This window comes from Larus michahellis, chromosome 8 (genome assembly GCF_964199755.1).
Source record: "Larus michahellis chromosome 8, bLarMic1.1, whole genome shotgun sequence".
Taxonomy (NCBI): Eukaryota; Metazoa; Chordata; class Aves; order Charadriiformes; family Laridae; genus Larus; species Larus michahellis.
The window spans coordinates 39,934,549-39,960,819 of record NC_133903.1 but is presented as its reverse complement, the minus strand read 5'-3'; the positions used below and the strand labels follow the sequence as shown (position 1 = coordinate 39,960,819).

Here is a 26,271-nt window from a genome sequence, read left to right as displayed (position 1 = left end):
AGCAAATTAAAATTGGTTGGGGACAACCAAAAGTTCACCAGTCACACACATGAACTTCCACAATGCAGGGTGAGACCAGTCTGTCTGTACCATGATGCAGAGGAGAACAGACACAACCTCCTGCCTTTTGCACACCCTGTGGGAGCTGCAAGCAAATCTGCAGTCTGGTATTGCTGGCAGCAACAGACTTTCCAAAGGCAGCTCAAATCCCACCTTAGAAGCACACAACAGAGACAACCCTGCAGCAGCCTTTCAAGCACAGATCTCTGACTTAGAAGAGATTTCCCAGGGGATGACCGTGTCTGACTCATCCTTTGCCATACATTTCCCCTTCCTCCAAATGCAGGCTAGGACTTCAGCTATGTTGTGGCTCTCAAACTGTTTGTTTTGTATTTGCAAAGCCTTTTTTAGGAATTCGATTTTCCTATAATCATGGAAAGCTGCACACCCTAAAGCTGCATGTGAAAATCCTTCAATTATCTCCAAAGCCCTGATTTTCTAATGTCTATTCATAGCAACTTTAAGTCACAGACACCTACATTTCTTCAGAAAGTCAGTCTTCTCCTAACAGGATAACATATCTTGAATCACTCTTGAATGCATCTTGCCTTGTTTTTGTAATGAACTAAGGTACTTTAGATCAGCCATCATTTGAACTAATGTGCCTGCAACTGACAGAAATAAAGCAATGAGACCAGAAATTATCCAACAGTATAGTTACCTTGCTTGTACTGATCTCTTGTCTGTGTTCTTAGAAAATAAGGCCTAGATGTTACCAATGCTGCACCAGGCCCTTGAATTCACCGCACCTGGAATGCACTTCAGTGGATTCAATGAAAGCACAAGAGCCCATCTGTGCAGAGCTCATTGCAGAAACAACACCGAGTATGTTAAGCTTGATCCTATAATCAAGTTTAATTAGAATCACCAGGACTTAGCATAGGTGTAAAGATCCATCATGTTGATCCACTTGTAGGATCATAGCCTTAATGTAAAGGCATAAAGCATTTTGCTATTACTTCAAATAATCCAAGTTGATCTCCTTTAAAGAAATGAGGTCTGATCTTACAGGTGGTTCTGCACAGGTAGGGCACTTCCTCTCCACAGAGTTCCAGTGACATTAACTGGAATAAGGCAGATTTTTCCCTCGTAACAGAAGGAGGGAAAAGAAGAACAGGAGGTAATAACGGGAATAAACCTCCTTCCCCTGAAGCATTCGTTTCTCACTGCCTGCAAGCTTTCACAGGGTCCAGAATTAATAAAACAAGTTTGTTGCACTCCAGCACTCATAGCCTCTGCCTACTTGGCTCAGTGATAATAATGCCTACATCTAGCCCTGGGTAATACTATGTAAACACAGAAGACAAATTTTAACTAGAAAGTGTGCAACAACTGCTAGCATGGTTATGATTATATCACAGTAATCCACTCAAAAGTTGTAAGATAGCTTTGTAATTAAAAGAGTAATAAAGGAATAGTTTAAGAATATGCAAAATTTGCAAGCACCACAAGAGCTAAATAAACTTACATATTCATTTTAGTTTTCTGCTTATAACATGTCATCATCTTGTCCTCTTCACTGTCAGTGGCACATCAGTAGGCACCTCTGAGAGCTCTCATGCCTTCTCTCAGGAGCCTTTTCTTACATGGAATTCCCTTTAAGAAATCTGAGTGAAAGGCAGGTAATTAACTTCTAAGAAATACTACAGAAGTAGTGAGTTTTCAAGAAAGGAAACAACATTCTCAAGCTAAACACATTAAAATTATCCACACCCTTGAATTATTTTTTCTCCCTGTTGGCATTTTCTTTAATAAACACCAGCAAGTTGCTGGTCTAAAAAAAAAAAAAAGATTATTATATTAATTTCTTTTTTATTGCATAGTTTAACCTGATCTAGTTACATTTCTCTCTAAATCTATTGCAAGACCTATTATTTGAAGTTCTTTAAAACAAAACTTTCTCCTATTCCCACAATGACTTGAGAAGCAAAACAAGAAGATGAAAAGTACTAGTCTTCATTAATATACTATTTTTGAACATCTCCAGGCTGAAGTAAACAAACAAAGACGGCAAAGACGCACACATTCTCTCATCTCATTTTTCCTGTGCCCGATTGCTCCAGGCTTTCATAAGGTTTTCAGAGGATCCAACCTAGAAGGACAACTATGGGAACACAAGAGTAACACTGCCACGTCTAGAAGTCAGGGAGAACAAATGGCTATATTATTAGAAATCTGTTGTGGGGTTTTGCCTTTTTTTTTTTTTTAAACTAATTTGGGGACTACATTTCTTTTACATACTCGTCTTTATTCCAAAGCAAAAGAAATTAAAGAAAATGCTATCCTAAAGTAGACTAGAACCATGAATATTAGGGGGGGAGGAGGGAGAGAGGATTTCCTTTCACAAATCGCAATATTACTTGCAAAATTAACTAATCTTTACCCCACCCCACCAAAAAGGTCACTAATTCCTAGACCTTGTTCTGTGCCTAAAAACGTGATGGACTGGCCTACTATTGTTCAGCCCCCACTCACCTACTAACAGTGCATGTAGAAAGGTATCTAATTTCTTCCTTCCTGAGAATTTCATTTAGCCCATACCCAAGCATGTCTCTATGTGGTTATCCCTCTAAAATACACCACTAAATTAAACAGGCAAGATTAACCAGAAGCTTAAATAAAAACTTAATTTTTCTTGGTAGAGTCTTTTGAGTAGTAAGTATAGGAATATAATAATTAACACCTGTCCGGTGTTCCTCACATGTCCTCAATCCTCATTTCTACATGCATCACCAAGCAAAGGCAAGCTCTCCCTTAGATGATACATAGGACTAGTTAGACCTAGTCTAAAAAATACCCTAGATTTTGCTTACAGTATCCTGGATATTTTCTAAAGAGCTCTCCACTATGCTCAAGGGTTCACAAGTTGTGCTTTGCACCACCTGGAACACTGTACGTCTCAGCTATTTAGTTTTCCAGGTCTTTGGGAAAAAGACTTGAATAACACAACCTGAAGAAATGAAATAATTAAAGGCATTAGCCAATGGTATTGACATTCCTTTCATTCAGTTTGTTTTTCTAACATGATAATTGAGTGTAGGGAATGAGCTAACAGAGCAATGGCTGAAGAAATAGCATTCAGATATTTTAAGGCACGGGCTGAACTCAGGATTCCATATAATACTAAATTCTTGGACTTACGTACTTAACTGCCTTCTATTTTGGGACTCACTCAGAATGTTCTCTCTTGCTCAGTAATTCACTGTCACAGTACTTAAACGTAGAGCTACGGTTGTGCAGCACTGTGCTTTTGTGGACTCTAGAGGAAGAATGGTTAAGTATCAGAGATCTAGCTAAGATAATGTTGTTTTTTCAAACCTGTTCGTCTTTTGATTCCTGTACCACTGCACTTCTATCAAAGAATCTAGGACTTTGTCCTTCCAAGTTGTGTAAATAACATCGGGAATACGAAAAAGCTTATAGGCCCTGCCTTGACAGGGATAACAACATGTTTTAGGCTACACTCAATGGGCAGGCTAGGTTAAGCATGAACTAAAGTCAGCTGCCTGTTTTAGAATCTCAAAGCTTTGCTAACTTTGTTGACGCCCACTCATACATCTATGAATTTTCTTTGGGGCACAATCTGTGTTTCCCTCAGACCACACCTTGTAAAATATACATGCTAGCACATTGATGACTCCTCCTTTGCGATGGGAGGAGGCTAGTAGATGAGCCGCAGTAATGGACCACGTACATGCTGACAAGTATACAAAGTCACTAAGCCACAGTAATCCAGCCATTTCTGATTACTTCTATGCACCCTTAAATATCTTTCTCAAAAACAGTTCAAATGAATTTTAAATACAGTTTGGCATCATTCTATCATGCTCAAAATGGGAAATTATTCTATAAATGTTTGTCTGTGCCCTCCTGCCCTCACCTTCTTCCACATGTCCCATGCTCCACAAGTAAAGCCAATTCATGCCTTTTGACATGTGACTGCTAAACTCAGACTACTTCATACAACTGATGCAAAGCTGTGCTAGCACAAATTTTGCTGGATAATATGAAACTTTGGCTATGGGAAAAATTGAGCCAAGAAGTCTGGTGAGGAATAACTAGGATTCCCTCATACAGCCTTTTTCACAATTGAGTCATATGAATGATTTCTGAAATTCTCATTCTTTATAACTATCTAAGGTATGACTTACGTACCTTGCGGCTCTTGATACCACAAAGATGTTTACCTGATGCCCAGACTCAGAAAAGTGACCTACATGACCTCCAAAGTTAACATTCTTCAGGTAGTTTAAAATTGCACAGTAGGTTAAAAAAAAATAAAATCACGGCATTTGAAGAATTTACTTTCACCCCAGAACGTGTATACCTCAAAAATTTCTGTAAAGATGTGCATTGTTACTGTAGAACTATCTTAATATTTCTTTTATGTGAAATTAACTGCGTGAATTTGTCCATAAACTTCTTTTGTACTGCATCATAGACAGTACTTCAGATTGTCTGGTTTGTTTGGTGCTCAACAATGGAAGTATAAGAACACTTAAAGTGTTTCAAATTTGCTATGAATAGTAGTGGTAATTTAATGTTTACTTCTCCCATTCCATTTTTCCTAAAAAAAAACAAAAAACAAAAAACAAAAACAAACAAACCAAAACAAACCCCAAAACCAACCAAACAAAAAAAACCCAAACACAAAATACCCAAACCTCCAAAACTTAACTTGTTGGCCTGTAGTCATAGAGATGCAGTAGCATAAAGAGAATAAATGCTAATGCTTGAATGAAGATGAATCTATCAAAAAATGTTTCAGCTATATGAGCTTGACACAAACTGCACAGATAAAAAACAATTTTAATTGCTTCCATGCAGAGTTTTGCATGAGTTCAATTAGCTCAACGTAACATCCAATACTAAGGTGGAATGAGAATGCACGTGTGTATAGACTAGCCAACAGATAGTACGTGTTTATAGACAGGTGAAAAAAACCAACCGACACAGGCAGGAAATGGAGAATAAATGCTAGTGTCACATGCTGCCAAGAGGGAAGAGAAACCGTTTCCTTCCAGGCACTCAAACTGGCTTTGAAGCTTATTGCTCTGCAGACTAACTGAAGTGCCAACACCCACCAAACTCACCAAGCACCCCACGTACACATGTTTAGCCCTTTAAACTAAGAAGAATGGCATTTACAGCCCCCACTCACCACAACCTCCCGGGCCACTGCTCCGGATCCCCAGGGCGGCAGGTGGCTGCCCTCTCTCCGGGTGCTTGAGACCTCTCCTTCCTGAGCTAGCTGCTTTTGCTAAAATACGGCCAGAAGGCTTTACCCGTCTCCTGGGCCTGGCGGAGCCCGAACTCCAGCAACCCCCGACACCAGGGATGTGCCACACACCCTCCTCTCCCCTCCCCAACCACCACAGGGGGAAACGACGGGACTCCCAGCGCTGGAGCTTTACAAGAAGGGGGAAGCGCCATCAGGGAAGCGGGAGGAAGGCGGCGAGGGGACCGAGGGGGCTGAGGGGAGCGGGGGCGAGAGCTGAGGGAACCGAGGGGGGCGCTGAGGGGAACTGAAGGGAACCGAGGCGCGCGACGGCCCCGCGCCCAGCCCGCGCGCCACGCCTCGCACCGCTCTGCCCACGGGGGGGTGGGGGCGGGCTGCCGGCCGCCTGCGGTGAGCCCGCTCTTCCTCCCCACACACACCCACCCCCCCGTCACGTGCGCCGGGGAGCCGCAAAGCAGCCGAGGCTTTTGCGACAGGGTGACAGCCAAATGGTGCGACATCAGCGGCGGCCTCAGGAGCAGCAGCAGCAGCCGCCGAGTGCTGCCAGGGCCCAGCGCTGCGCCAGGGCGGGGGGAGCGCACCGCCGCCCGGCGGGCACCGCACCGCACCGCACCGCGCCCCAGCGCCCGGCGCGACCCCCATGAGAGGAGTGGGGGCCGGCGGCGGCCCCTCCCGCGTCCCCCTGCCTGCCTGAGCACGGAGCGCTCCCCCCGCCCCCGATGCGCCCTTAGTCCCGGCCCCGGACCCGCCTCCCTCGCTCCCCTCCCCGCCGGCGGCGGCGGCAGCAGCAGCAGCGTCCAGGTGCGGACTTCAAACCCCAGCGCAATGGCGTCCAACGCGGCCGAGAGGGAGATCCTCTTCACCGAGCTCCAGGTAAGCGGCGGCGTCCCTCCGGGCGCCGCCCCAGCCCAGCTCCGCTCCCTTCCTTGGCGGGGAGGATGGAGCTGCCGCCGGCCCCGCCGCGCCCCGCCGCCCCCTGCCCGCCGCTCGGCGCGGGGCGCCCAGCCCACCCCGCGGCCCGGCCGGAGAGGCGGCGGAAGCCCGTGCCCACCCCAGGCCTCTTCCCGCCGCTCTCCCCCGGGAGCGGAGGCGCCGCCGCCCGGTCACGGCCCCACCCCGCTGCCGGCCGCGACCCGCTTTTGTCTGCTCTCGGCTCCGTCCTTCCCCCCGCGCCCAGCGGCCGCGTCCCTCCGGCGGGGCCTGCCCCGGGCCGCGCCCCCCCGCCCCGGCCGCGGCCCCGCCGCTCGGGGAGCGCCTTCCGCCAGCGCGGAGGTTGTCCGCTCCCGCTGGAGCCGCTGCGGTGGCTGGTAGCGCTGCCCCCCGCCCCACCCGCTGCCGCCCCGGGCAGGGCCGCGGTCGGAGGGGCTGCCGGTGGCCGCCTCACCGCCCGCCTCAGGGTCAAGCGAAAAGCTCTTCCCCCTGTGCCTTGCACCACGCAGGAGTCGGAGCAGCTTCCTTTATGTAGGCCTTGAGCTCGGAGACTGTGGAGAGGAGAAAATGGTCCGATCAACGTTATTTGTCACACGGCAAGGGTTCTTGTCACTATGAAAAAAAAAAAAGCCCAAACAAAAAAACAAACCCCAAACAACCCCCCCAACACTGTAAAACGTCCTGAAAACTCAAGAGTTGGTTGTTTCCATCTCTGTAGTTTGACCAGTTTTGGTTGCCTGTGCAACTGTTGCTTTTCCGCTTGTCAGCGGCAGGGTTAGATGCAATTCGGGAGCTTCACTTTTGCGCCCTTATCTTTAAATGTCAGCTCAACCTGCTAGCTCTTCCACTTCCTTGTCCAGAAGAAAGCTTGCTTCTTTTTTAAAAAAAAAAAATTTTTTAAATATACACCGCTAAATCTATGCAAGTTGTTATGGTTTACCAGACAAAGAATGTGTCTCTGAATTTATTAGTTGGACAATTAGCCAAAGTAAGAAGTCCATAAATGGAAAGCATTGAATTTAGTGCTCAAATGGAAATTGGAAAGGCATGCTTTAAAAAGGAGAAATTTTATTTCCTAAATGCTGTTAAATTCTCCTGTAACTTTAAACATTAGCAATGTGCTCACTTGTGTAACAAAGGAAAAGAAGGCACAACAGAGATGTAGCAGTCTATTTAGTGTTGTAGCACATGAGATGGCTGAAGGCTAAGAATCCATCTAAAATGCTGAACTTTAATCAGTGGCTCATAAGTGTCTAGGAAGAATCGCTATGTTAATACAAACTTGATACGGTGATATATAAGCTGGTAAACCTGTTTGAAGTGGTGAGCTGTGTGAATAAGTACTATGGTAGCATTACAGGTAAGCTAAATGGGAGCAGAATTTCTATAGAAGTACTGAGGTTGGGGTTCGGATTAATTTAAACAGAAATGAATGGATTTTTTTCTTTGGGGGGACTTTTTGTTGTTGGGGGTGGGGAGGGTTGGTTTTATTTAAATTTTTTTTTCTGGGAAGATGAGACTGACAGTGATAGTAATTTAAAACAAACAAATCAAGCCCCAGGATGGATTAGATCCTTTTGTTGCACTGCCTCTTCCATTGTATGTGGTAACTTCTGTATCAATAAATACAGTTCTTTGGGCAAAACAGAAAGGTTACAAAGTTAACGTGGAAATCCCAGTAGGGTTTAAGATTTGTAAACCGCTAACTTTTGGGTGTTTTTAAGAGGAACTTCCATATCAGGAAGGACCACTGTAAAGGCGGTGTTTTGTTTGCAATGGCATGTATTAACAGTGAAATATGAAGGCATCAGTATAATTTTTCTTGGTAATTCTTCAAAACAAATGACTCTTCATGTATCTGTGCATAAAAGTTTAGTGGCATGTTCCCGAAATAAAGGGAACTACAGTAAAGTGTGAGATACGCCATTTCACTCATGTTTCTTCAGGAGGAAACTTCCTCAATCTACAGAGCTCTAACTTAAAAAGTGCTTATATGTGAAATGGGCTTTTACTTGCGTATTGCAGTCTTGCCCAGAAAGATGAGGAAGTTGTAGAATGCAGGGCTACAGGAAAGGTTGAAGGTGTCACGTAGTTGGGTTGATCTAGATCATGAACGATGTGTAGTTTAGATGTTTTGCTAATATTAATGAAAACCTACTGAAAACAAGCTAAACCCAGTGTTAATCCCAAACTTGATCCTGCCGTCCAGTGATCAATATAGTACATAGCTTATTCGTGTCATATGTTCTGCATGCACTTGGTTATGGGAGCCCTGCGTACTCCAGTGTGCTATAAGTAGTTAACTCTTAGGTTTGGATTAAGAGTGGATCAGTAGTCACGAATCAATTGAACTCTCCTGATACAAAGATTGGCAAACTTCAACAACTACTGACTAACAGGATGTGAAATGGGTTCTGAGAAAATATGAAAAACAAAAGGGCAAAATAAGTAACTGCTAAGAAGAAAGTGGTAAAACATAGATGTGGTATATGTACTTGTTTCAAAGTGTACTGGGTTTACACAGGCCTTAAATAGGCCACACTTCTCACAATGACAGTTTTATATTTTAAAAAAGTACTCCATATCTGGTAGAGCAGTTTCTTAAAAACCTCTGTTAGCAAATATCCACTGGATGTTTCTGTCCTGCTTTTTCTACAAAATATTTTCTCCAATCTTCTATATCTTCCTTTAAACATTTCACAGATGGTTAATAGGATGTGGAAAGCATATCTTGCTTCTAAGCAAGTTTTCACGTAACTTTGTTCAAGGTGAAAAATGCAACACTGGTTCCTCAGTAGTTAGCAAATGCACAGTATGCAATAAACTTGGCAGTAAACAAATCCTCTTTTTAGTTTGTTCTGTTTAGTAGCTTCACCAGCAAAATTATCTGGTTACCAAAGATTGAAAGATTACATAAAGCCAGCTTACCTTTTTACCTCCTTTTATCTCCAGTACAGGTTCTTTTTTAGGAGGGGGAAGGAGCTTGGGTAAGAACCAGTATTGCTGACGTTGCCTTTCCTTCCAAAATTCTGCTGTCCCTTCTCTGGGCTTTGCATCCTTTTAGAACTTTGTCCAGCAGGTAAACTAGCCTCCCCAGTGCTTGCTTTCAGGTTAATTGCACAGCCTTTAACTCTTTGCTTCCTGGTGGAAGTGACAACTCTGTTTCCTCGTAAAATTAATCTTTAACTTAGGGTGCTGTAGGCTGCTAAATAAGGCATCCACGAAATAAAATCTTTTAAGTTTTATATGAAAAAAGGTCTTTTTTTTTAAAAAAAAAAAGGTTTTGTGAGGTAGTGTGTATTTCCAAAGATGTGCGCTTTCTTTGTAGTGGTGATAGATGTCAGCACAGTAAATCAATATGGCTGGGGAAACAGAAATTATTACTTAAAGTATTTAAATGAAGCTTTTGTACTTCTAGGTGTTCTCTACCACTTCTTTTCTAGACAGTAATGTAAATGTTTTCAACTTTAGACTTGTCTCGTTAATCTTACAGGATTTATTTTTAAAATTTTTGGTTCACTCAGAATTGTTCTTCCAAAAAAATACCTGTTTAACTCCAGAGAAAAAACAGTATATTACTTGGGTTTATTTGCTTAAATGAAATAGATAGGTCAAGATAGAAAATTTGTGCTCTGCCCTAAAGTAAATAAGTATGTAACAGACCCTCATTTCCTTGAAATGGAAGGGTTAAAGGCTCTACCTGGAAAGCGTTTTTCAAACTCAGACATAATACGTATTTCTAAAATTACAAAATATTAGCAAAAATGTCTTTATTGTAGAATGGTTAGAGTTGGAAAGTACCTTAAAGATCATCTAGTTCCCAACCCCCCTGCCATGGGCAGGGACACCTCCCACTAGACAAGGTTGCTCAAAGCCCCATCCAGCCTGGTCTGGAACACTTCCAGGGATGGGGCATTATTTCTGTATTGGTAAGAATAAAGGGATTTTTTAATTGATGTTTTGTTTGAATGGAATCCCTAGTCATCTAATTTGCTAAGATGCTGTACTTGAAGAATAAATTTCATGGCAGAATTGTGCTTAACGGCCATTGGTAACTTCTTTTTTTTTTTAAGTAATGATGAACGGTACCACAACTGAAATATATGTAAATTATGCTTACACGATGGCACATCCGGTATAGTTTTTAGTTTGTTACATTTTTCTGTTTCATATCTGGGACAAGAATATTCATAAAATGAATATGATTGAAAAATGCTCATTTTGTTAGTATTTTATTAGTCGGCATGATATAAATTGGACAGCTGAGTCTTACATTGCACAGCTATGTCTTGTATATAAAATTAGGCACTTGTACGTTGCTGCGTTGGATTAAACTACTAGGCAGGACTCTGAAGACCTGCCTTTCATTCCCGGCTGCTCTGCTCTCAGCTAGGTGACATTAGGCAGATGACTTTGCTTACTCATGTCTCAGTTTCCTCATCTTTAGAATAGAGGTAATGATGCTTGCTTTTTTAGAGATAAAAATACTGGGTATTTATTATTAGCTGTGGTCAAGTGCCCAAGGACACCTTAAAAAGGTACAAGTAACCTAATTAATCTGTTTTGAACAGACATTGTAATTAGGCTGAACACTCAGCAGTAAGACTGCCTTCAAATACTGTTCAGCTAGGACAGATTAGCCTCAAATAATTTTGAATTACTCTTGTTTCTTCAGAACAAGAAAATGTCACATTCAAGTGAAAATATCTTGAACTAGTCTACTGCAGTTTAGACATGAAAATGTGTGTACAGCTGCTTGGGACTTCTCAGGTCCCTACAAACGCTTCCAGAACTAGTAGATTTAGGGAAGCACTTCAGTTTTTTTCCATTTGTGGATATATATTACTCTTTAAACACTACGCTGTTCAAAACTTGTATTAGTAAAATATACATCCTGTTCTCAGTGGAACATAAACAGTCCTTAAAATACCTTTAGGTAAGTGCATGGGTGGGAGTATTGGTTTTATTTTGTTTTGGGTTTTTTTCCGTCTTCTGAATTCTGTCAGTCTGCCTGTTAACATAGGAACTTATATATGATGTAGACTTGTATACATTTGACCGAATTTTCTTTATCAGAGCAGATGTCTTTCTAAGACCCAGATCTGTTATTTTAACTCAAGATAAATAATTAGTGATGGCTAGTAGAAAAGTATATGTAGTTATAGTATATGTAAAAGCTCTGCTGGAAGAGCTTTATACATTGTGAATGGTCATTCATTACAATGTAACCTAAAATCTGTTGTAGAATAGCTAGATAAATACGTCCTTTAGGTTGGGAAATGGTGGTTTAAGGGCTTAACGGTGGGATTAAGAATCTCTTCATCAATGTCTCAGTGCTTTGCTGAATTAGAGACTAAGACATGACATGGCCTCTACTTAGATTCAGAGTAACAAAGCCTTGCGGTGCATTATATGCAGCGCAAGGGTCTCAGTCTGCTTTTTGGTTTTGCTTTTTCTAGAAATGAATTGTACAACTGGTACAAATTAGTTGGTGGTAGGCTTTTTGTTTGTTTTGTTTTCTCTACATGGATCCAGTAAGCGAATGGGTTCAGGAACGGACTGAGCTGAAGCATCTCTCATGAGATATTGTTCTGTAGCATGGACAAGGCATTTGTATGGTACTTTGAAGCTTTAATTATTAATGCTTGGTCTGCAATTCCTGGCACAAACAAAACAGCCAGTGTTTGGGGGTGGGGGGCATTTTGTTTTTAAAGAAATGAGACTTACGTTATAGAATCCAATCCACAACTTCTGTTACTTTGAGATACGATTTGGAAGTACTACATCGAAACAGAAACTAGTAGTGCCATTAGTTAACAAAATGCTTTGGGCCTGTCCTTACAGTAACATTACATCCAATTAGTTTGTTTATTTGAACTGCAGCAATACAATTATGTCACACTGACACAAGTTCACACCTTTTTTGTTACTGCCATTTTACAGTTACTGATTACTTACTGTGTGACAGCTCACCAGGGAATTGAACTACTTGCATGACAGTCTGGACACGCATCCTATGGAGCAGAGTTCTGCTCTGTGGGTTTTCTCGTGGTGCTTTGTGGGGTGCTTTCCTGAACCTTCAGGAGTTCTGTGACTGTCTGTCCAATTAATGCAGTTTTGCGGCATTCATCAACTTTGCCGGTGAAGCTTCTGGCAGCTGGTGAGGAGGATATGGCTCAGTTCTGTGGTGAGCAGACACTAATATGAACAGGATAGTGGTGTGCAGTTGCAGGCTTATGTTCAGCTAAATGGACCCGCTGTGCTGGGAACTCTGCTGTTCTTGTACTGTGTGAAATAGAAGCGGCTGAAATCTAGCTCTTCATGCTGGTGCAGTTAACTTCACAAATAGGGTGAGTTGAGAGAGTTCATGTGATGAGTTACTATGGTTCAGTTGTGGGACCACCAGATGTGGGTAGTGAGGATCTGATTGTTTTTTAAGAGTAGGCCACACCTTCTATTTTTCTTGATAGTAGATATAGATGCAGTTTCCTATACTGTGTGTCAGCATTATACCTGCCTTGGCTGTGGGTCCTGTTGGCTGCTAGAGTGGTGTACAGAGCACTTCTGGAATGGGGCACCATGATGGCCGAACTGTGCTCTCATCAGTGTAGTTTGTTGCTTCTGCTGGGCAGCCATGGAAAAAAAAGGAATATTAGCATAAGTGTATTTTGCTAAGACAACTGCATCTGTACTAAAGGCCTTTGTTATTTTATTATAGATGTATAGATAGGTATGAGGTACCAAATAAGAAATGATTGACTGAGAAGGGCCAGGCTGGGCTGTGAAAGGTTAATATATGTGGATTTTTTCTGTTCTTTTTTGTGTCATGAAGAAACGTTGATATGTGCCAGGACCCAGGGAGGGTTTACTCTGGCCCATTATGAAAATTGCGAAAACTGGGCTATGTTGGTAAAAACCTTAATGCAGACAAGACTAAATTAGTTAGCTTTTTCTGCCTCCAGTTCCTGTGGATTTCTTTAAGTCTTATTGTCTTCACTGGAGATGTATTGGTTTTTAAATGATAGAGAATTTCTGACTTGTTTTCTAAATAAGTGCAGATCAGAGAGCTTGAATCAAAGGCCTATAATACCTGTTTCATATCTGTAGTGTTAGGTATGGTAGTCCCGTGATGAAGCAAACTGTTTTTTCTGTTGAAGTTTTTCAAACATTTTCTATCCTGCAACATGGTAGCAGGGCTCGTACATTTTAAGTTTCCATTAAACACATGAACATGTTAATCTGAAAATGAAAGCGGCAGAACCAGTGCTATTTTTGTTGAGAGGAACCAAGGGGACAGCTTTCCACTGACTTTCCACAATGTTATTAGGGTGCCACAAAATACAATAGGTGGCAGATCAAAGGTCAGGAGAAGGCATAATTAAGTCTGCAATACCAAGGTGCTAATAGATTGTATCAAAGTTCTGAGATAAATCACAGGAATAATGTGAGGCTCTGTCTGTTAGTTTGATAGAAACACTTGCAGAGCAGATCAGGTCAGAAAGAACAACTTCTCATGTGGATTACAGCAACAGTAGCAGTTTTCTGGGAATTAGCAATGGGCCTTAAACCCGGAGAATATTGCTCAACTCTTGGATGTAAAGGCTGATATACCTTTTCTGTTAGCTTGTAAAAAGTTAATACTCAAAGCACTTAAACATCTCTATCATGTACAATTTCTTTATGAAATTTAAAAATAAAATACCTGTACATTAAATTCATAAATACTTATGTAACATCCTTCTGTGTACTCACATTTGTGGGACTATTGCAATAAATAGACTAGTAAAAGGAATAAGAACTGATAGTAAGTGTAATTGTTATTTACCTGATTTAGAAATAATACTTGCAAATAATTGTGGTACATAGCTGTTCTGAAATTATATATTTATGTATATATATATATAAAAACTTTTTTTCATATATAAACTTCATGTAACTTTTGAGGAGAAGTTGAGAACTGATGATTAAAAGTTTGTTGTTTTTTTTGTTTTTTTTTTAAAAGTCCCAAACACAAACTGGCTATAATTAAACAGGAAATAATATTAATGATATGGTTTAGTCTCTCAGTGGCACTATAGTTTGCTTATGAACTTAGGAACTTTAACATAAATATTTTTGCAAACTGTCAAAACATATATTCAGTTTGGGTTTTTTGTTGCAGATTGCTAAGTCGCAAGGCCAGTCTGTGACATAAATTTAGGATGGAAAAGTTCTCGTTGGTTCTTTGACCGTACTGTGTGCTGGAACTGGAAGCTTTGCCTGTGCAGACTTGAGACTGTTGTTCAAAGGAAGTGTCAGACTTTGTCAGCTGGTACCACTGCTGAAAATGAGCATGTGCCATGTTGTGTTGCTTTGCATTTACACAGACAGCTAGATGGTGAACAGATTTTGTTGGTAGTTTTGTTTTGGTGGAGGCTTTCCCCCTAAATTAGTTTTCAGTCAGATCAGGTTCACTGTGTGAATCCAGTTCACTGTGTGGCCATATAAAAGTTTGTACGGGCATATATATATATCAGCAAATGGTCTTGGGCAGGAACAAACTGTTAGGGGAGGACAGAACAGCTGGTTCTTTAGAGCGCTTTTTTTTGCCTGCAATGCTGGTTTATGCAGTCAAATGTTTATCAGATTACAGGCTGAGATTTACTCTCATATATGTGAATTTGAGCTAGGGACTGTGAAAAGAGTCCAGTTCTGCTGCAGATGGATACAGAGGTAGCAAACAGTTCATGCACTGTCTACAACAATTCTTTTCTAGCTTCGCATTCTTCAAGCAGAAGGTCTCACAATATGCTGTATGCATCAGTAAAAACCTGTTTGAAAAGGCATTGAAAATAGAATTGTTTGGGACTACATGCATCGGGTGGAAGACGTAGTTTCATTTAGTTGGTTGAAGGTAAGAACAGCCTTAAGGTTTTGCAGCAGTACTAGGCAAATGTGGGGGTATAACCACAACTTTATTTGCTGGCTTTCAGAAGTTGCTGTTAAACCTTTTACACGCTCAAGGCAAGGAATAGTTTTGAAAAATCTTGAGTCTTTTTGCTGTTTCTCTAACTTAAGTGAAAGAAAAAGTGAGTATACAATTGAAACGGATGGGATCGAATTTTGGAGTGAAGGCAACATACTGTGCAAATAATAATATAAAATTACTGTCCATAAAGATAACTAAGAGTGTGGAATACTACAGTTTGGCGTTAATACATTTGTAAGTTATTGAGTAGATCAATAACTGTGATCTGAATATTGTAATTTGAATATTTAGTAGGAAAAAAACCCTAAACAATGATTAGCTGAATGTTTGCAATAACAGAATACCTCTTAATGGTCACATGAGCATCAATGAAAGCACCATTTACAGGACATTGAACTACTGTGTACAAGATTGATGCTGTGCTTTAGAGGTCTAGCCAAATTTGGGGAGAAAAGGCCTGAAAATATGGTGCATAAATAACAAATTTAAGGCAACAAAGTAATTACATGTTTTCCAAGTTCTCATGGCATTGAATTAATTTTCAAAATTATCAATTCTTTCTCCTTCCCCTTGTACACAGTGACAAACTGTGTGTGTGTGCGTTACCTTCATAACTTGGCTATGCCATTGACATCTGGGACAGTTTTTTGTTTTTTGTTTTTTGTTTTTTTTAAATTTGTGCTGTTGTGGTGAAGGATTATCTTCAAAATAAACAAGGAGAGTGTTTTCAGTGATTCTAGATGTTCCGAAGCTCTCTACTAACAACTGGCTTTGTTTGTGTAATATGGGCAAGAAACTTTATGCCGGTCCTTAGATAAGTGGAAAAGTTCTGTTCTTCTGCCTGCCTTTCTTGTTTCTCTTCCATGGTAAGATTTATGATAGATTTTAGGACTTACACTGTTTATGTTACTTAGGTTATAAGAGATGAGATTGATATTGCTCTTTCATCATTGTGATGCATATTATCTTATCACTTGGATTTTTAAGTAACGTAAGTCCAAAAGCCTCCAAAACTATTGTTGAGAATAGAGGAGGAATGAAAATTGACTCTGTGGCCTTTTGCTTTTTACAAGCATAATATGTAAAACCGTCCGCTGCTCTTCTACTTCATGTGTTTATTTATACAAGAAGACTTTGCAAAACAATTAAGTGGAATGCATTTTAAGAGGATGTTCCCTTTATAGACAGATCTGCATATAACATGACAAGCTTATTTCTTCCCTAATTCTCAAATTGCGTAGGCTAAAATTATAAGACAAATGATGACAAAGAAGCGTCAGCTTTTCTAAAAGCAAAAGTACATTATTAACCTCTGAAGTTGTAAGGATGTGTGCTGCTGATAATCTGTCCAGAGCACATGGGGAGCTATGTGGGCGAAATGGGGTGGGGAGCCAGGATACAGTAAGCTAGATTGTAGCAAAAGGTTATAGAAGGCAGAGTCAGACTCAAGGCAGGGTTTCACAGACTTGTATTGAAAAGTACGAAAGTAAGCATACTACAGATCTGCAGAACATTTTAAAATCAGCAAGGCCTTTTTGTAGGACATGTTCTAAACTTAGTGGCAGCAGTAGAAAAGTAAAAGTACTGTAAATCGTACATGCCTGACTACTAGTGTAGCATTCTTGAACTGCTGCCCATTTAGGACTCGGCAATCTCCTTTAATGGAAGCATGTTTTCTTCAATATTTGAGTTTGTTTATTGCTTATTTATAAACTCTCATGAAGCTGGTGTTTTAGGCTGAGAATGACTGGATGTTAAAAGTTATCATATGCAAAATATAATATCTGTATAATTAGAGATCCTCAGGAAGATTATTTAAATTCTGTTCTTGAAATTTAACCCATTATTTAATGATTTTTCTTCAAGTTGCTAGGATTTGTCTTCAGTCTCTCCTCTCCTGAAGAGGTGGAAACATGACATTTTGAAATTTAAAACAGGTACATTAACATTAGAACAAAATAATTTATTTCAGAGGGTTTTTTAATTGTTCTCTACTTCTTTATTCGTACCAGTTAGTATGAGTCAAACTAAGTATTCGTCAGTTGGGAGAAAAATGTAATCAGTTTTTCACCTTTATGAAATTGGTTCAAATATGATTCCTCATCACATAAGCCAGTTCACAATGTAATATCTAAAACTGACTTTTTTTCCATTTCATTTTGTGTGGGCACTTTTCAAATAAAATTAGTATTTATGGCAGTTCAGTAGCATTCATTATTAGCAGGTAATTTTTGCCTTGAGGATCAAACTCCTTCCTTGAATTCTGCCTTTTGTTGTAACATATTGCAAAATGCAATTTATGATTATAAAAATTTATAAATGCAATTATAGAAGCTTTAGAAATTGGTGTTCACCTGTATTAGGATTCTGTACAAGAGAGTGAGTGAATATATTCTCAAGCTTTAATTAATTCTAACAGATTTTTAAAAAATCCTTAGAAGTTTCTTAAGTGCAGGAGGAAAAACAACATCGGTCTGCCGGAGAGTAGTATTCAGTATCATCATCTATTTTTCAGGTTAGCAGCCAGCACTAATATTAAAGTGTACTTTTTTGAAGTGTTTCTTTTTGGTGGGAGTAACTCAGTGGCACAGTCAGGGCAGCAGCTGCCGTGCATGTGGGAATTGGTTTCTTTAACTCCAATTTGATTCTTGAACCAGATGACCTCGGGTATGGCAGAAAGGCGAGGGAGATGCAAGTTCTGCAAGCCGTCTCCCATTTTTGTAACTCTTTCCTTTCTATAATAGACAATACTGGTTTATGGACTGAAAAGTAACATTTCATTTCTTTAGCATTTGTCTGCCTTCCCATCTGTTGCATTTACTTGAATTAATTTACTGTCAATTTAAGGTTTATGCAGTACTTCAAGTAAATAGATTTTTAAAACTTAACTACAGGCATCCATATTCTGAATTTATTGACATACGTTTTCTAAACTATGCAGTTGAATTATTTTTCTCCTTGATTTACATCTAGCATGTAATACTTTCTGCAGATTTCCTTTACTAATTTTTATTTAGCACTTTGCTAACCATATATGTTGAAAATGTCAGATATTTCTAATTACCTTTATGAATTTTTCCACTGTTATAAAGTAAGCTGTCTACTGTCCTGAAGTATTTAAGTGTTTCTTTATCACACTGAATATACTTGAAGCTGAGTACATGATCAAGTACACCTACTGGGAATTCCTGCAGATCAGCAGCAATGAGCATTTTGGTGACACATACTGGGAATGATCAGAGATGCCATTTCCTACCTCAGGGTTAGTAAAAGGAGAAGGGAAGTGGTGGTTGTGTTTCCGGCATCCTCAGAAAAAAAGAGGAGAACCTGTATCTAGGCAGGAGCATTGGCTGTACCCCAGATTTGTAATAATTATGCCAGTTCGTTGTGTCCTGGCTAGGTAAAACAGTGGGAAGAGCATGAAAAAGAAACCAGTAATGCTCAGAGAGGTCAGAGAAGCGTACAGTTGAGAGGATGCTAGCCTGAGCTAAATATAGTATCTTATTTTGGAAGATGGTGTAGACAGATTGAGACTGTACTTTATTTTTGTGTAGCTTAATTTCTTTTTTTATTATGGAGACTGCTTTTTATTTTTGTCCTGTGACTCTTGACATCTTTAATAGAATGTTTGAGAGAGCCTCAAAACACACAGGCACCCACCCCTTTCAAATAAGTACAGTTAGGAAATAGCCACAACCTCTTAAAATATAAGTTTCTGTCAGAATATACTGGTCTCTCTGATCGAGTAGAAGTCTTTCTGCTAGTATTTTTCAGTGAAAAGTTAGTTTGTGTATTTTTGTCTCCTAAAGATGACATGCTTTAGATTAGATAGCTCATTATAGAGCAATACATAGTAGATACTCTTGGGAATGCAACAGGTTAAACTTCAACCATAAATAGCTTCTGACTGCAGTAATTTCTTTCTTTAGTTTAAAGGACTCCTTCATGAAGGTTTTGCTGAATGTCATATCTAGAGTATTATTCGTAGCTCTTAGTTATTAATAAAGCAGAATATTCTACTTCTGTTTAACATATTTTTCACGCTACAGTTTTGCTTACTAACTAGAGTTTTTTTCTCTGGGTGCTAACTAAAATGCTTCTGAACTGGAATGAAGTGGAAAACTTAGCCTTGAGGAAGAATGTCATGAAAGTTATGAGCATATCAAAATCAGTTACACTAGAATATTGGCAACAAATATTTCTAGAACGTTTTTTTAAAATTGTAAGTGTGTGTGTGAAAACTACTGTGTGTATATGTCCCATAAAATAGAGTGAGGCTTTTAATATTAAACAATGGATCAATATAGGATAAACAGAGGTTAAATACCATGTTCAAGATTCCATTCACATGATTGGTGCTGGAAAACACATAGAATGCATGTGTAATCTTACCCACTCTGAAAAAGGAAGGGCATTGAACTCACTAACAAGTATGCCTCATTGTGGGCTTTCTGAATACTCAGCAGTATAAAAGGCAACACATCATTCCCCAAGTTTAATGCAGTTGTAAGGTGAGAACTTCTTTCCGTTATTATATAAACTTGGTTTTATAGCATATCCTTTAAGATTTACTTTTATGGGCACATCTATACGTGATGCATTGAAAACCTATTGTTTTATGCTGCTTTATTTCTGTTATGTTACAGGTCTCATTGGTGCATTGGTTATTTGGAAACTGATGCTTCCCTTTTTCAATTTAGCTGATACTGAAACTGGTAACAAGAGCTAGATGGAAGAGGGTCCTATACGTGTACATATGCAAAACAGAAAACAGCTTATTTGGGAGATGGTACTGAGACTGAACATAAACAGTAAAACTTGTTAAATGAGCATTAAGAAATCCTTCAGCTAAAATCCTAGACTTCTATTCAACACTTCTCACTGTCAACTTCATATAAATGTCAGAGGTTCATTTTGTGTCATAAGAAGTAGATTTGGATTACCGTACTGCAGGTCAGTGGAGGATCAGAGCTCCTAAAAAACAAGAAAATGTAGAAAGTTTTTAAAACCAAAACTTTAAGCAGATTTTTATTTTGTAATGTAAATGTATTAAGAATTTTTTGGAGGGCACATAGTCAGTAAGTGGAATCACCTGCTTCTTTTTCATTGCTATTGCATATAAAGCAGTTAAGTCGGGAAATGTTCTTTTTGCTTATGCTGTAGGTGAAGACAGGCTTCTGTTTCTTCGTGACTTCTCTAATACCTAGGGAATTCTTAAATAGAAAATAGACATTAAGAGTCAGTGAGAAATTTCCTACCAAATTTTAAGGGTCAGAGAAAGAAGGGTTGCAAAAACACTATTCTAATGTATCACAGCATACAGAGTGATGCTCTGTAAGAGTTTCAGACAAATGGGGATGTGAAGTAATGCTTCTATAAATAACTCTGTGTTCATCCATAAACTTTTACTGGAAAGGCATGGAATGAGATGCCCGCATCTCTGCAAGCGGAATTTTGGGTGTGGCGCTACTTATTTCCAATAGTGGAAAGTGATCTTTTCTACTGACCACCTGTAAAGATAAGGAGAGGATTTAAGGAGGCTTTTCCATCCTGCTTTTATTGCTGGAGATGAAAATAAGAGCAGCGTTTCCAGCTGGTTAGAATGTAGGCTGTGAACTTAAGTAACTTCAGATATAATAGCCAAAACTACTGTGAAAGAGTTCTCAATTCTGGAGCATGAAGACATAGTTCCTTGGTATAAATACAAACATACATCTCTTTCCTGTAATAACAGATTCAGCTACCAAGCCAGGGAAACCCTAAGCTGTGCTGAAGGTGCTGTTGCACAGTCCTAGAAAGCAAAAAAATCTGGTTCCTTCACCAGGATTTAGTATTTAGCCATTTGGCCTGTTGCCTCATAAAACAGATGTTAATATTATCTCTGATATATATTGCTGCATTTATAATGTACAAAATAGTTGGCTGCTAAAGATGATGGCTTAATTAGAGTGGAATGTAGACTCAGCTCTTCCATTAGTTTTGCAATGTCTAAAAATAGCTCCTGTAAAATATAGTAAAGTTAAATGGACATATCAGTTGTATGTGCTGAAAGCTGGAATTGCCAGAAACAAAGAGGGTTTTTTTCCACTCATAGTTATTCATCCCAGAAATGGAGATTCTCGTACATGGATCACTTTGTTGTGCTTTTTCAGATTAAAGAAATTAGCATATTGTTCTTTAACAGTGTCCTGACACTTGTATGTGTTATTGAGAAATTCCTGTTTACTAGCTGAGGATTTCTTATATGTCATTTCAATGATTTAAGATTTTTAACCTGAACTGAAATAACAGAGAAGTCCCAAATTGGACTGACTTGTTTGCGTAGTGAGGCATTTTAGCATTCTTCTCCTGGAGTTTAGTTAGAATGTGTAACACTGTAAGTACCACCATCTACAGATGTGGCAATAGCCGACACTTTAATTTGTGGATGAGTAGAATGGTCATTCTGGTGCAGAGATAATAATACCTTTTAATTGGGTAATAGTAGCTATCATCTAATTCATTTTTATCATAATAGAAGAAAACCACCTTACAGATGGGAGTGGACCTGTTTGTCATGAAGTATTAATAACTGGGGTTTGGGTTCCTTGAAGGTTTATTTCGGTATTTTTGCATAGTGATTAGAACTTTGTCATAAGCAGAAATTTAACCATGCGTGTTTATCTTAATGTTAACATTACAGCTGTTGAAAATGTATAGTTGCAATGTTAACTTTACATTAAGGTAAGTGTATTTTTTGGATGCATGCCCAACAAACTATCACCTTTGTACAGTCTGTGTTGTGTTTGGTTGAGGAGGAGTTATCAAAGCCATAAGGCGTGATTGTGACTCATGTCTCTTGACTGACCTTTTTACCTTTGAAAAAAATCTCTTTTACCAAATTAAATATCGTATCCTATGGTAGTAATATTTTTTCCAACATCTTGAGCTATATGTGTAATATTCTGCTCTGAATGTTAGACAAAATTATGTTGATATTTTATATGAAAAAAACCAATAAAAGTATTTACATTGGGGTGACATAAAACAAAATCATACTAACTTTCTGTAGCAGCAGAAATGCTTTATTTTAAGTGTTTGCTTTAACAAACTTCAACAGATACCTTACTAGTTATGTTTTATTTGGGGAGAGGGGACAGTGTTTCTGTCTTGTGGACAGATTACTAGTTTCTGTACTACCTGTACTTAGAGGCAAGTTCTCCACACAACATTTGCATGACCTTAGCTTTATTTTAAATAGGTCTGTTTCTTCAGTAAGTTATGTTGGACTTCAAGCATTTCAGAGCAGTAAAGCAACTGCTTGCACCAAACTCAAGCTTAATGTAGCCTTGGCAAAATCAATCAAGTCAAACTGAGACAAGCCTACTGTTAAAAATTTCTCTCAAAAAAACCTTGTTTTAGTCTCTAGCAGTAATTCACAGTGAGTGTATTAATTTCTAAAAGAAGTGGATACCATGCATACCCATATGTAGTACTTGGCAAGAATATTAAATACACGTTTTATTTTAAATGTACATACTGTATATATTCAAGAAATAATTCTAGGCCATTAGGATGAAGTTGTTTATATATTTACACAGTACAGAAAATTACAGATGTTCCCATGAAGAAAACAATAACTCCATGTTTATGCGAAATTGTTTAAAATAACAAGCAACCAAACAACCCCAAAATCTAAATCCCGTTCAGTGCTTATTTTTTGCTATCAATTTTAATTTTTTTTTCAAAGCGGTCTCAAACTGTCAAGCACCGCCCAAAAGTAGTAATTTTGCCATTTACCAGCCTGTGCGGTTTTATTTGTGTTGGGATCTTAAGGATTTTTTCCCAAAGTATGTCTCAAAAGAAGAATAAATTTTCCAGATTAAATTTAGAAAATGATAACAAGTTTGTGCATGGAATTCCTTTGTTGGCAGTAGGAGGTATGACACACATACATGTCCATTTTCACTGCCCAGTCCAGTATGTTAAATGTGCAGCTCCAGTTCAGAATCAGTGACAAGGGACTTCTTTTCTTAAAATATATTGTGCTACTTCGAACTTCATTTATTGAACTATCATGTAGTTCACCTGGATTTCCTCCTCTTTTAAACAGGAGTGCCTGTATTTATCAAATTATGAATACATGCTATGATAATGTTACAGGAATTAGATGAGAAGTTATCATTTCAGTGTTTCTGCTGTGTGCATCTGGGTGAGGCTTCATTTCAAGGGGAATTACTTTAGTCTTTTGGGCTCAGTTCTATGATACATTATTAGTGGAGATATTACCAGCATACAGTGTGGCATTAACAGTTCATGAAATTTTTATCCTGTATCTTGAAAGCGCTTGTTTATATTTTGGCATTTAATAGAGCATCTCCTACTGTGTGTGGTCTGCTTGAACCCATATTAATTATGTAAAATGCGGTTTTCTCCTGAAAAAGAAGTGTTCCGCTTCTTTATCTTGTTACACTAACTCAGTTACTGTAGCACAACTGATAATCATTGGTACTTCACATGCATTTAAAAATTAGAAGCTAAATTAAAACTAAGATAGCAAGGTCTCATAGAGAATGGAGGAGTGGCGTTATTATAGGCATAATTTAATATGCTGATCTTGTTCCTGGACGCATGTAATAAAAGTTGGTACAGCAGGCCCTCTTCATCATAAGAGGGATTTGTGCTATTTCTTTTGCACAACTAAAACTAGAGAGGGGTAAGTTTGTTTCCACTGTGCTGGGCTACATTGGAGTGTTTTGGCTGGGAGTAGGAACTTGAAGTTACAGATAAAAGTTCGGAAACTGCTGAAGTGTCTGTACTGTGCCTGTTGCCGGAATATCTAGTCACGCCTCCTGGATACTGTGGCTATCTGCTGATCTCAGATTCAGGCGCTCATGGCTTGTGCTGTGCCATAGCATCCGTCAAGTGCTCACGATCATGAGAAAGGTGATTGTGGGGATTTTCTTTTAGAGTCATATTTCTTTGCAAGCCTCCTTGCAGGTCCTTCTCCTAGCATAAAATCATCAGGAGCTGCTGTGACGAGAAGCAGCTGAAGGCAGCGTTTCTTAAAATGTTTTCTTTCCTTTCTGTGGCGAGGAAATCTCCCTCTTATGTCCCTTTCTGTAGTGGATGTTGGCACAGCACGACCTCCAGTGCTGTGAGCAAACCTGCGCTGCTGTTGGAGCATCTTTGGGGGAGAGTGTGCTCTTTGCATTAGTAAACACTGGCCTAGTCAAAGAGTGTTTGTGGCTGGAAGCCTAGATGTTAACAAGGAATCCCCAGGGAATTTTAATACCTGTTTAGGTGCGATGTCCCGGCTGAGGCAGGCCACACAGCTTTTCATGCAGGTGCCGTAGGACGGAGTGTTGCAGCCCAGCAGCTATCTCATGATGAAAAGCAAACATTCCTCCTGAAGTGTTCATCAGGGCAACAGCTCAAACTGGGCAAGAGGAGCAGAGGGGACCAGCTGATTGAGGACTGTAGGTTTAAGGAAGCTTTTTTATTTTTTAACTGTTTCATCTCTTATAGATGCACCAAGGTACTCGCTGTTTGCACATGGGAATTGAACTTCATTTAATGTGTCCTACTTGAATTCATCCACGTATAATGCAATGCACTATGGATATTTGTGCCTTAAATAGCCTCTTGTTACAAAGCAGAGAGCTGTGACTTAGATTAAATTTAAATCCTGATTTGTGACATGTTAGCACAGCAAACTAATGCCAAAATCTATTAAGCCTCCAAGGGTTTTTTTTTTTTTTTTTGTTCTTGACATCGGGTGAGTGCTGAGATCTTGACCACAATCACATTTGCTTCTGGGCAGGAGGAAATAGTCCATGTAGTTCCAGTAATCCAGACAAGCCGTCACATCTGGTTTTATGAATGACTTCAGGGGGAAGGGAAGTTTGCAATTGATTAACATTGTTCTTAAAATCAAAGACCACTGTAGTTTCAGGAATTACTATAGAGAGCTTCAGGGACCTTGGCAGTTAGCTCAGAAAAACAACTTTTTTTCTTTTTTTCTTTTTTTTTCCTAAAAGGTTATTCAGAAAATTATACTAAGAGACCTAATAGTTCCAAATCTGTACTTCCAGCTCTTCAAAATGAAATGAAAAATGAATAAACATATAGTCATTCTGGATTATGGTAACTTTTAAAAATCATACATAAAATGAAAATCCTATTTTTAGATTTGAAATGAGTATGCTTATATTAAATAGCCAAGCATTTTTTTGCTAGTCAAACAGGTTTACTTATTGTCTAATTGTCTATTATTGTCTATTGAAATAGTTACTAAAATTCAAGAGTGTGTTTTAGGAAAAAAATAAACACAGTTTCACTGTGACTTTTGATATGGGTGGTTTTGGTTTTTTTGCTAAAGGCAGGTTGAGTGTGTGCTCAAGGCAAGTCAATGTGAAGCGTAAATAATATAGTGCATGAGTACTCATCAGCTGTTAAGCATGCTGTAGTTTAAGGCTCCACTTACCTTTCTGTAACAATTTCTACGAGAAGTCAGCAATCTGAATTCTTACCCTATTCAATATTCTCTATAGTGAATACGTGGTATAACACAGTGCAGCTGCACTGTGTTCTTAGGAGCAAGTCTTTGGGAGTTAGTAATGCCCAGGATTTTAGCGTTGTATTTTTCTGCTAGCAGGTGGCAATTTGAGACTCTCATTTTGAATTGTAAGTCATTCAGTTTACGCAACTTAAGCACATTCTCTGATATGTTCAGCTTCATAGTGCTCTCGTCTATTCAGCAGTACCATTTCCATCGTTCATCCATTTAAATGTTTTATTCTTAAATGGGAGCTTGGATGGTAAATGCAGTTTGGCAAGGCATCTGCTTCACCAATTGTTTGGTTCAGAATTGACCTGAGGAAAAAGTGCAGGGCCACTATGGGTTTTCATAAGCAACATTACTACTTTCTTTTACCACATCAGCCAGAATGAGCTCTGAGTATTATTAAAAGGCATGCTCAGACCACTACCCATTATTTTCAGCAACTATACTTAAATCATTTCACAGGAATACAGAAATTGAAGGCTGGCATCTTGAATTCATCTGTGTAAAAGGTAGTCTTTGAGCCAACAA

At 39.3% G+C, this 26,271-nt stretch overlaps 1 protein-coding gene across 3 annotated transcripts in view; it reads left to right on the top strand.

Moving 5' to 3' along the window:
• The first annotated feature begins 5,777 nt into the window (after nucleotides 1-5,777).
• PKN2 (protein kinase N2) overlaps nucleotides 5,778-26,271 on the top strand; it is a 57,516-nt gene continuing 37,022 nt past the window's right edge. The window contains exons 1-2 of one of the 3 annotated variants that reach the window (XM_074599192.1): nucleotides 5,784-5,854; nucleotides 6,002-6,172. In XM_074599192.1, the coding sequence (XP_074455293.1) occupies nucleotides 6,125-6,172 (48 nt within the window). In that variant the 5' untranslated portion in view covers nucleotides 5,784-5,854; nucleotides 6,002-6,124. Of the gene's footprint in view, nucleotides 6,173-26,271 lie in introns of all 3 variants that reach the window. The other 2 variants (XM_074599190.1, XM_074599191.1) reach the window with 2 other exon arrangements.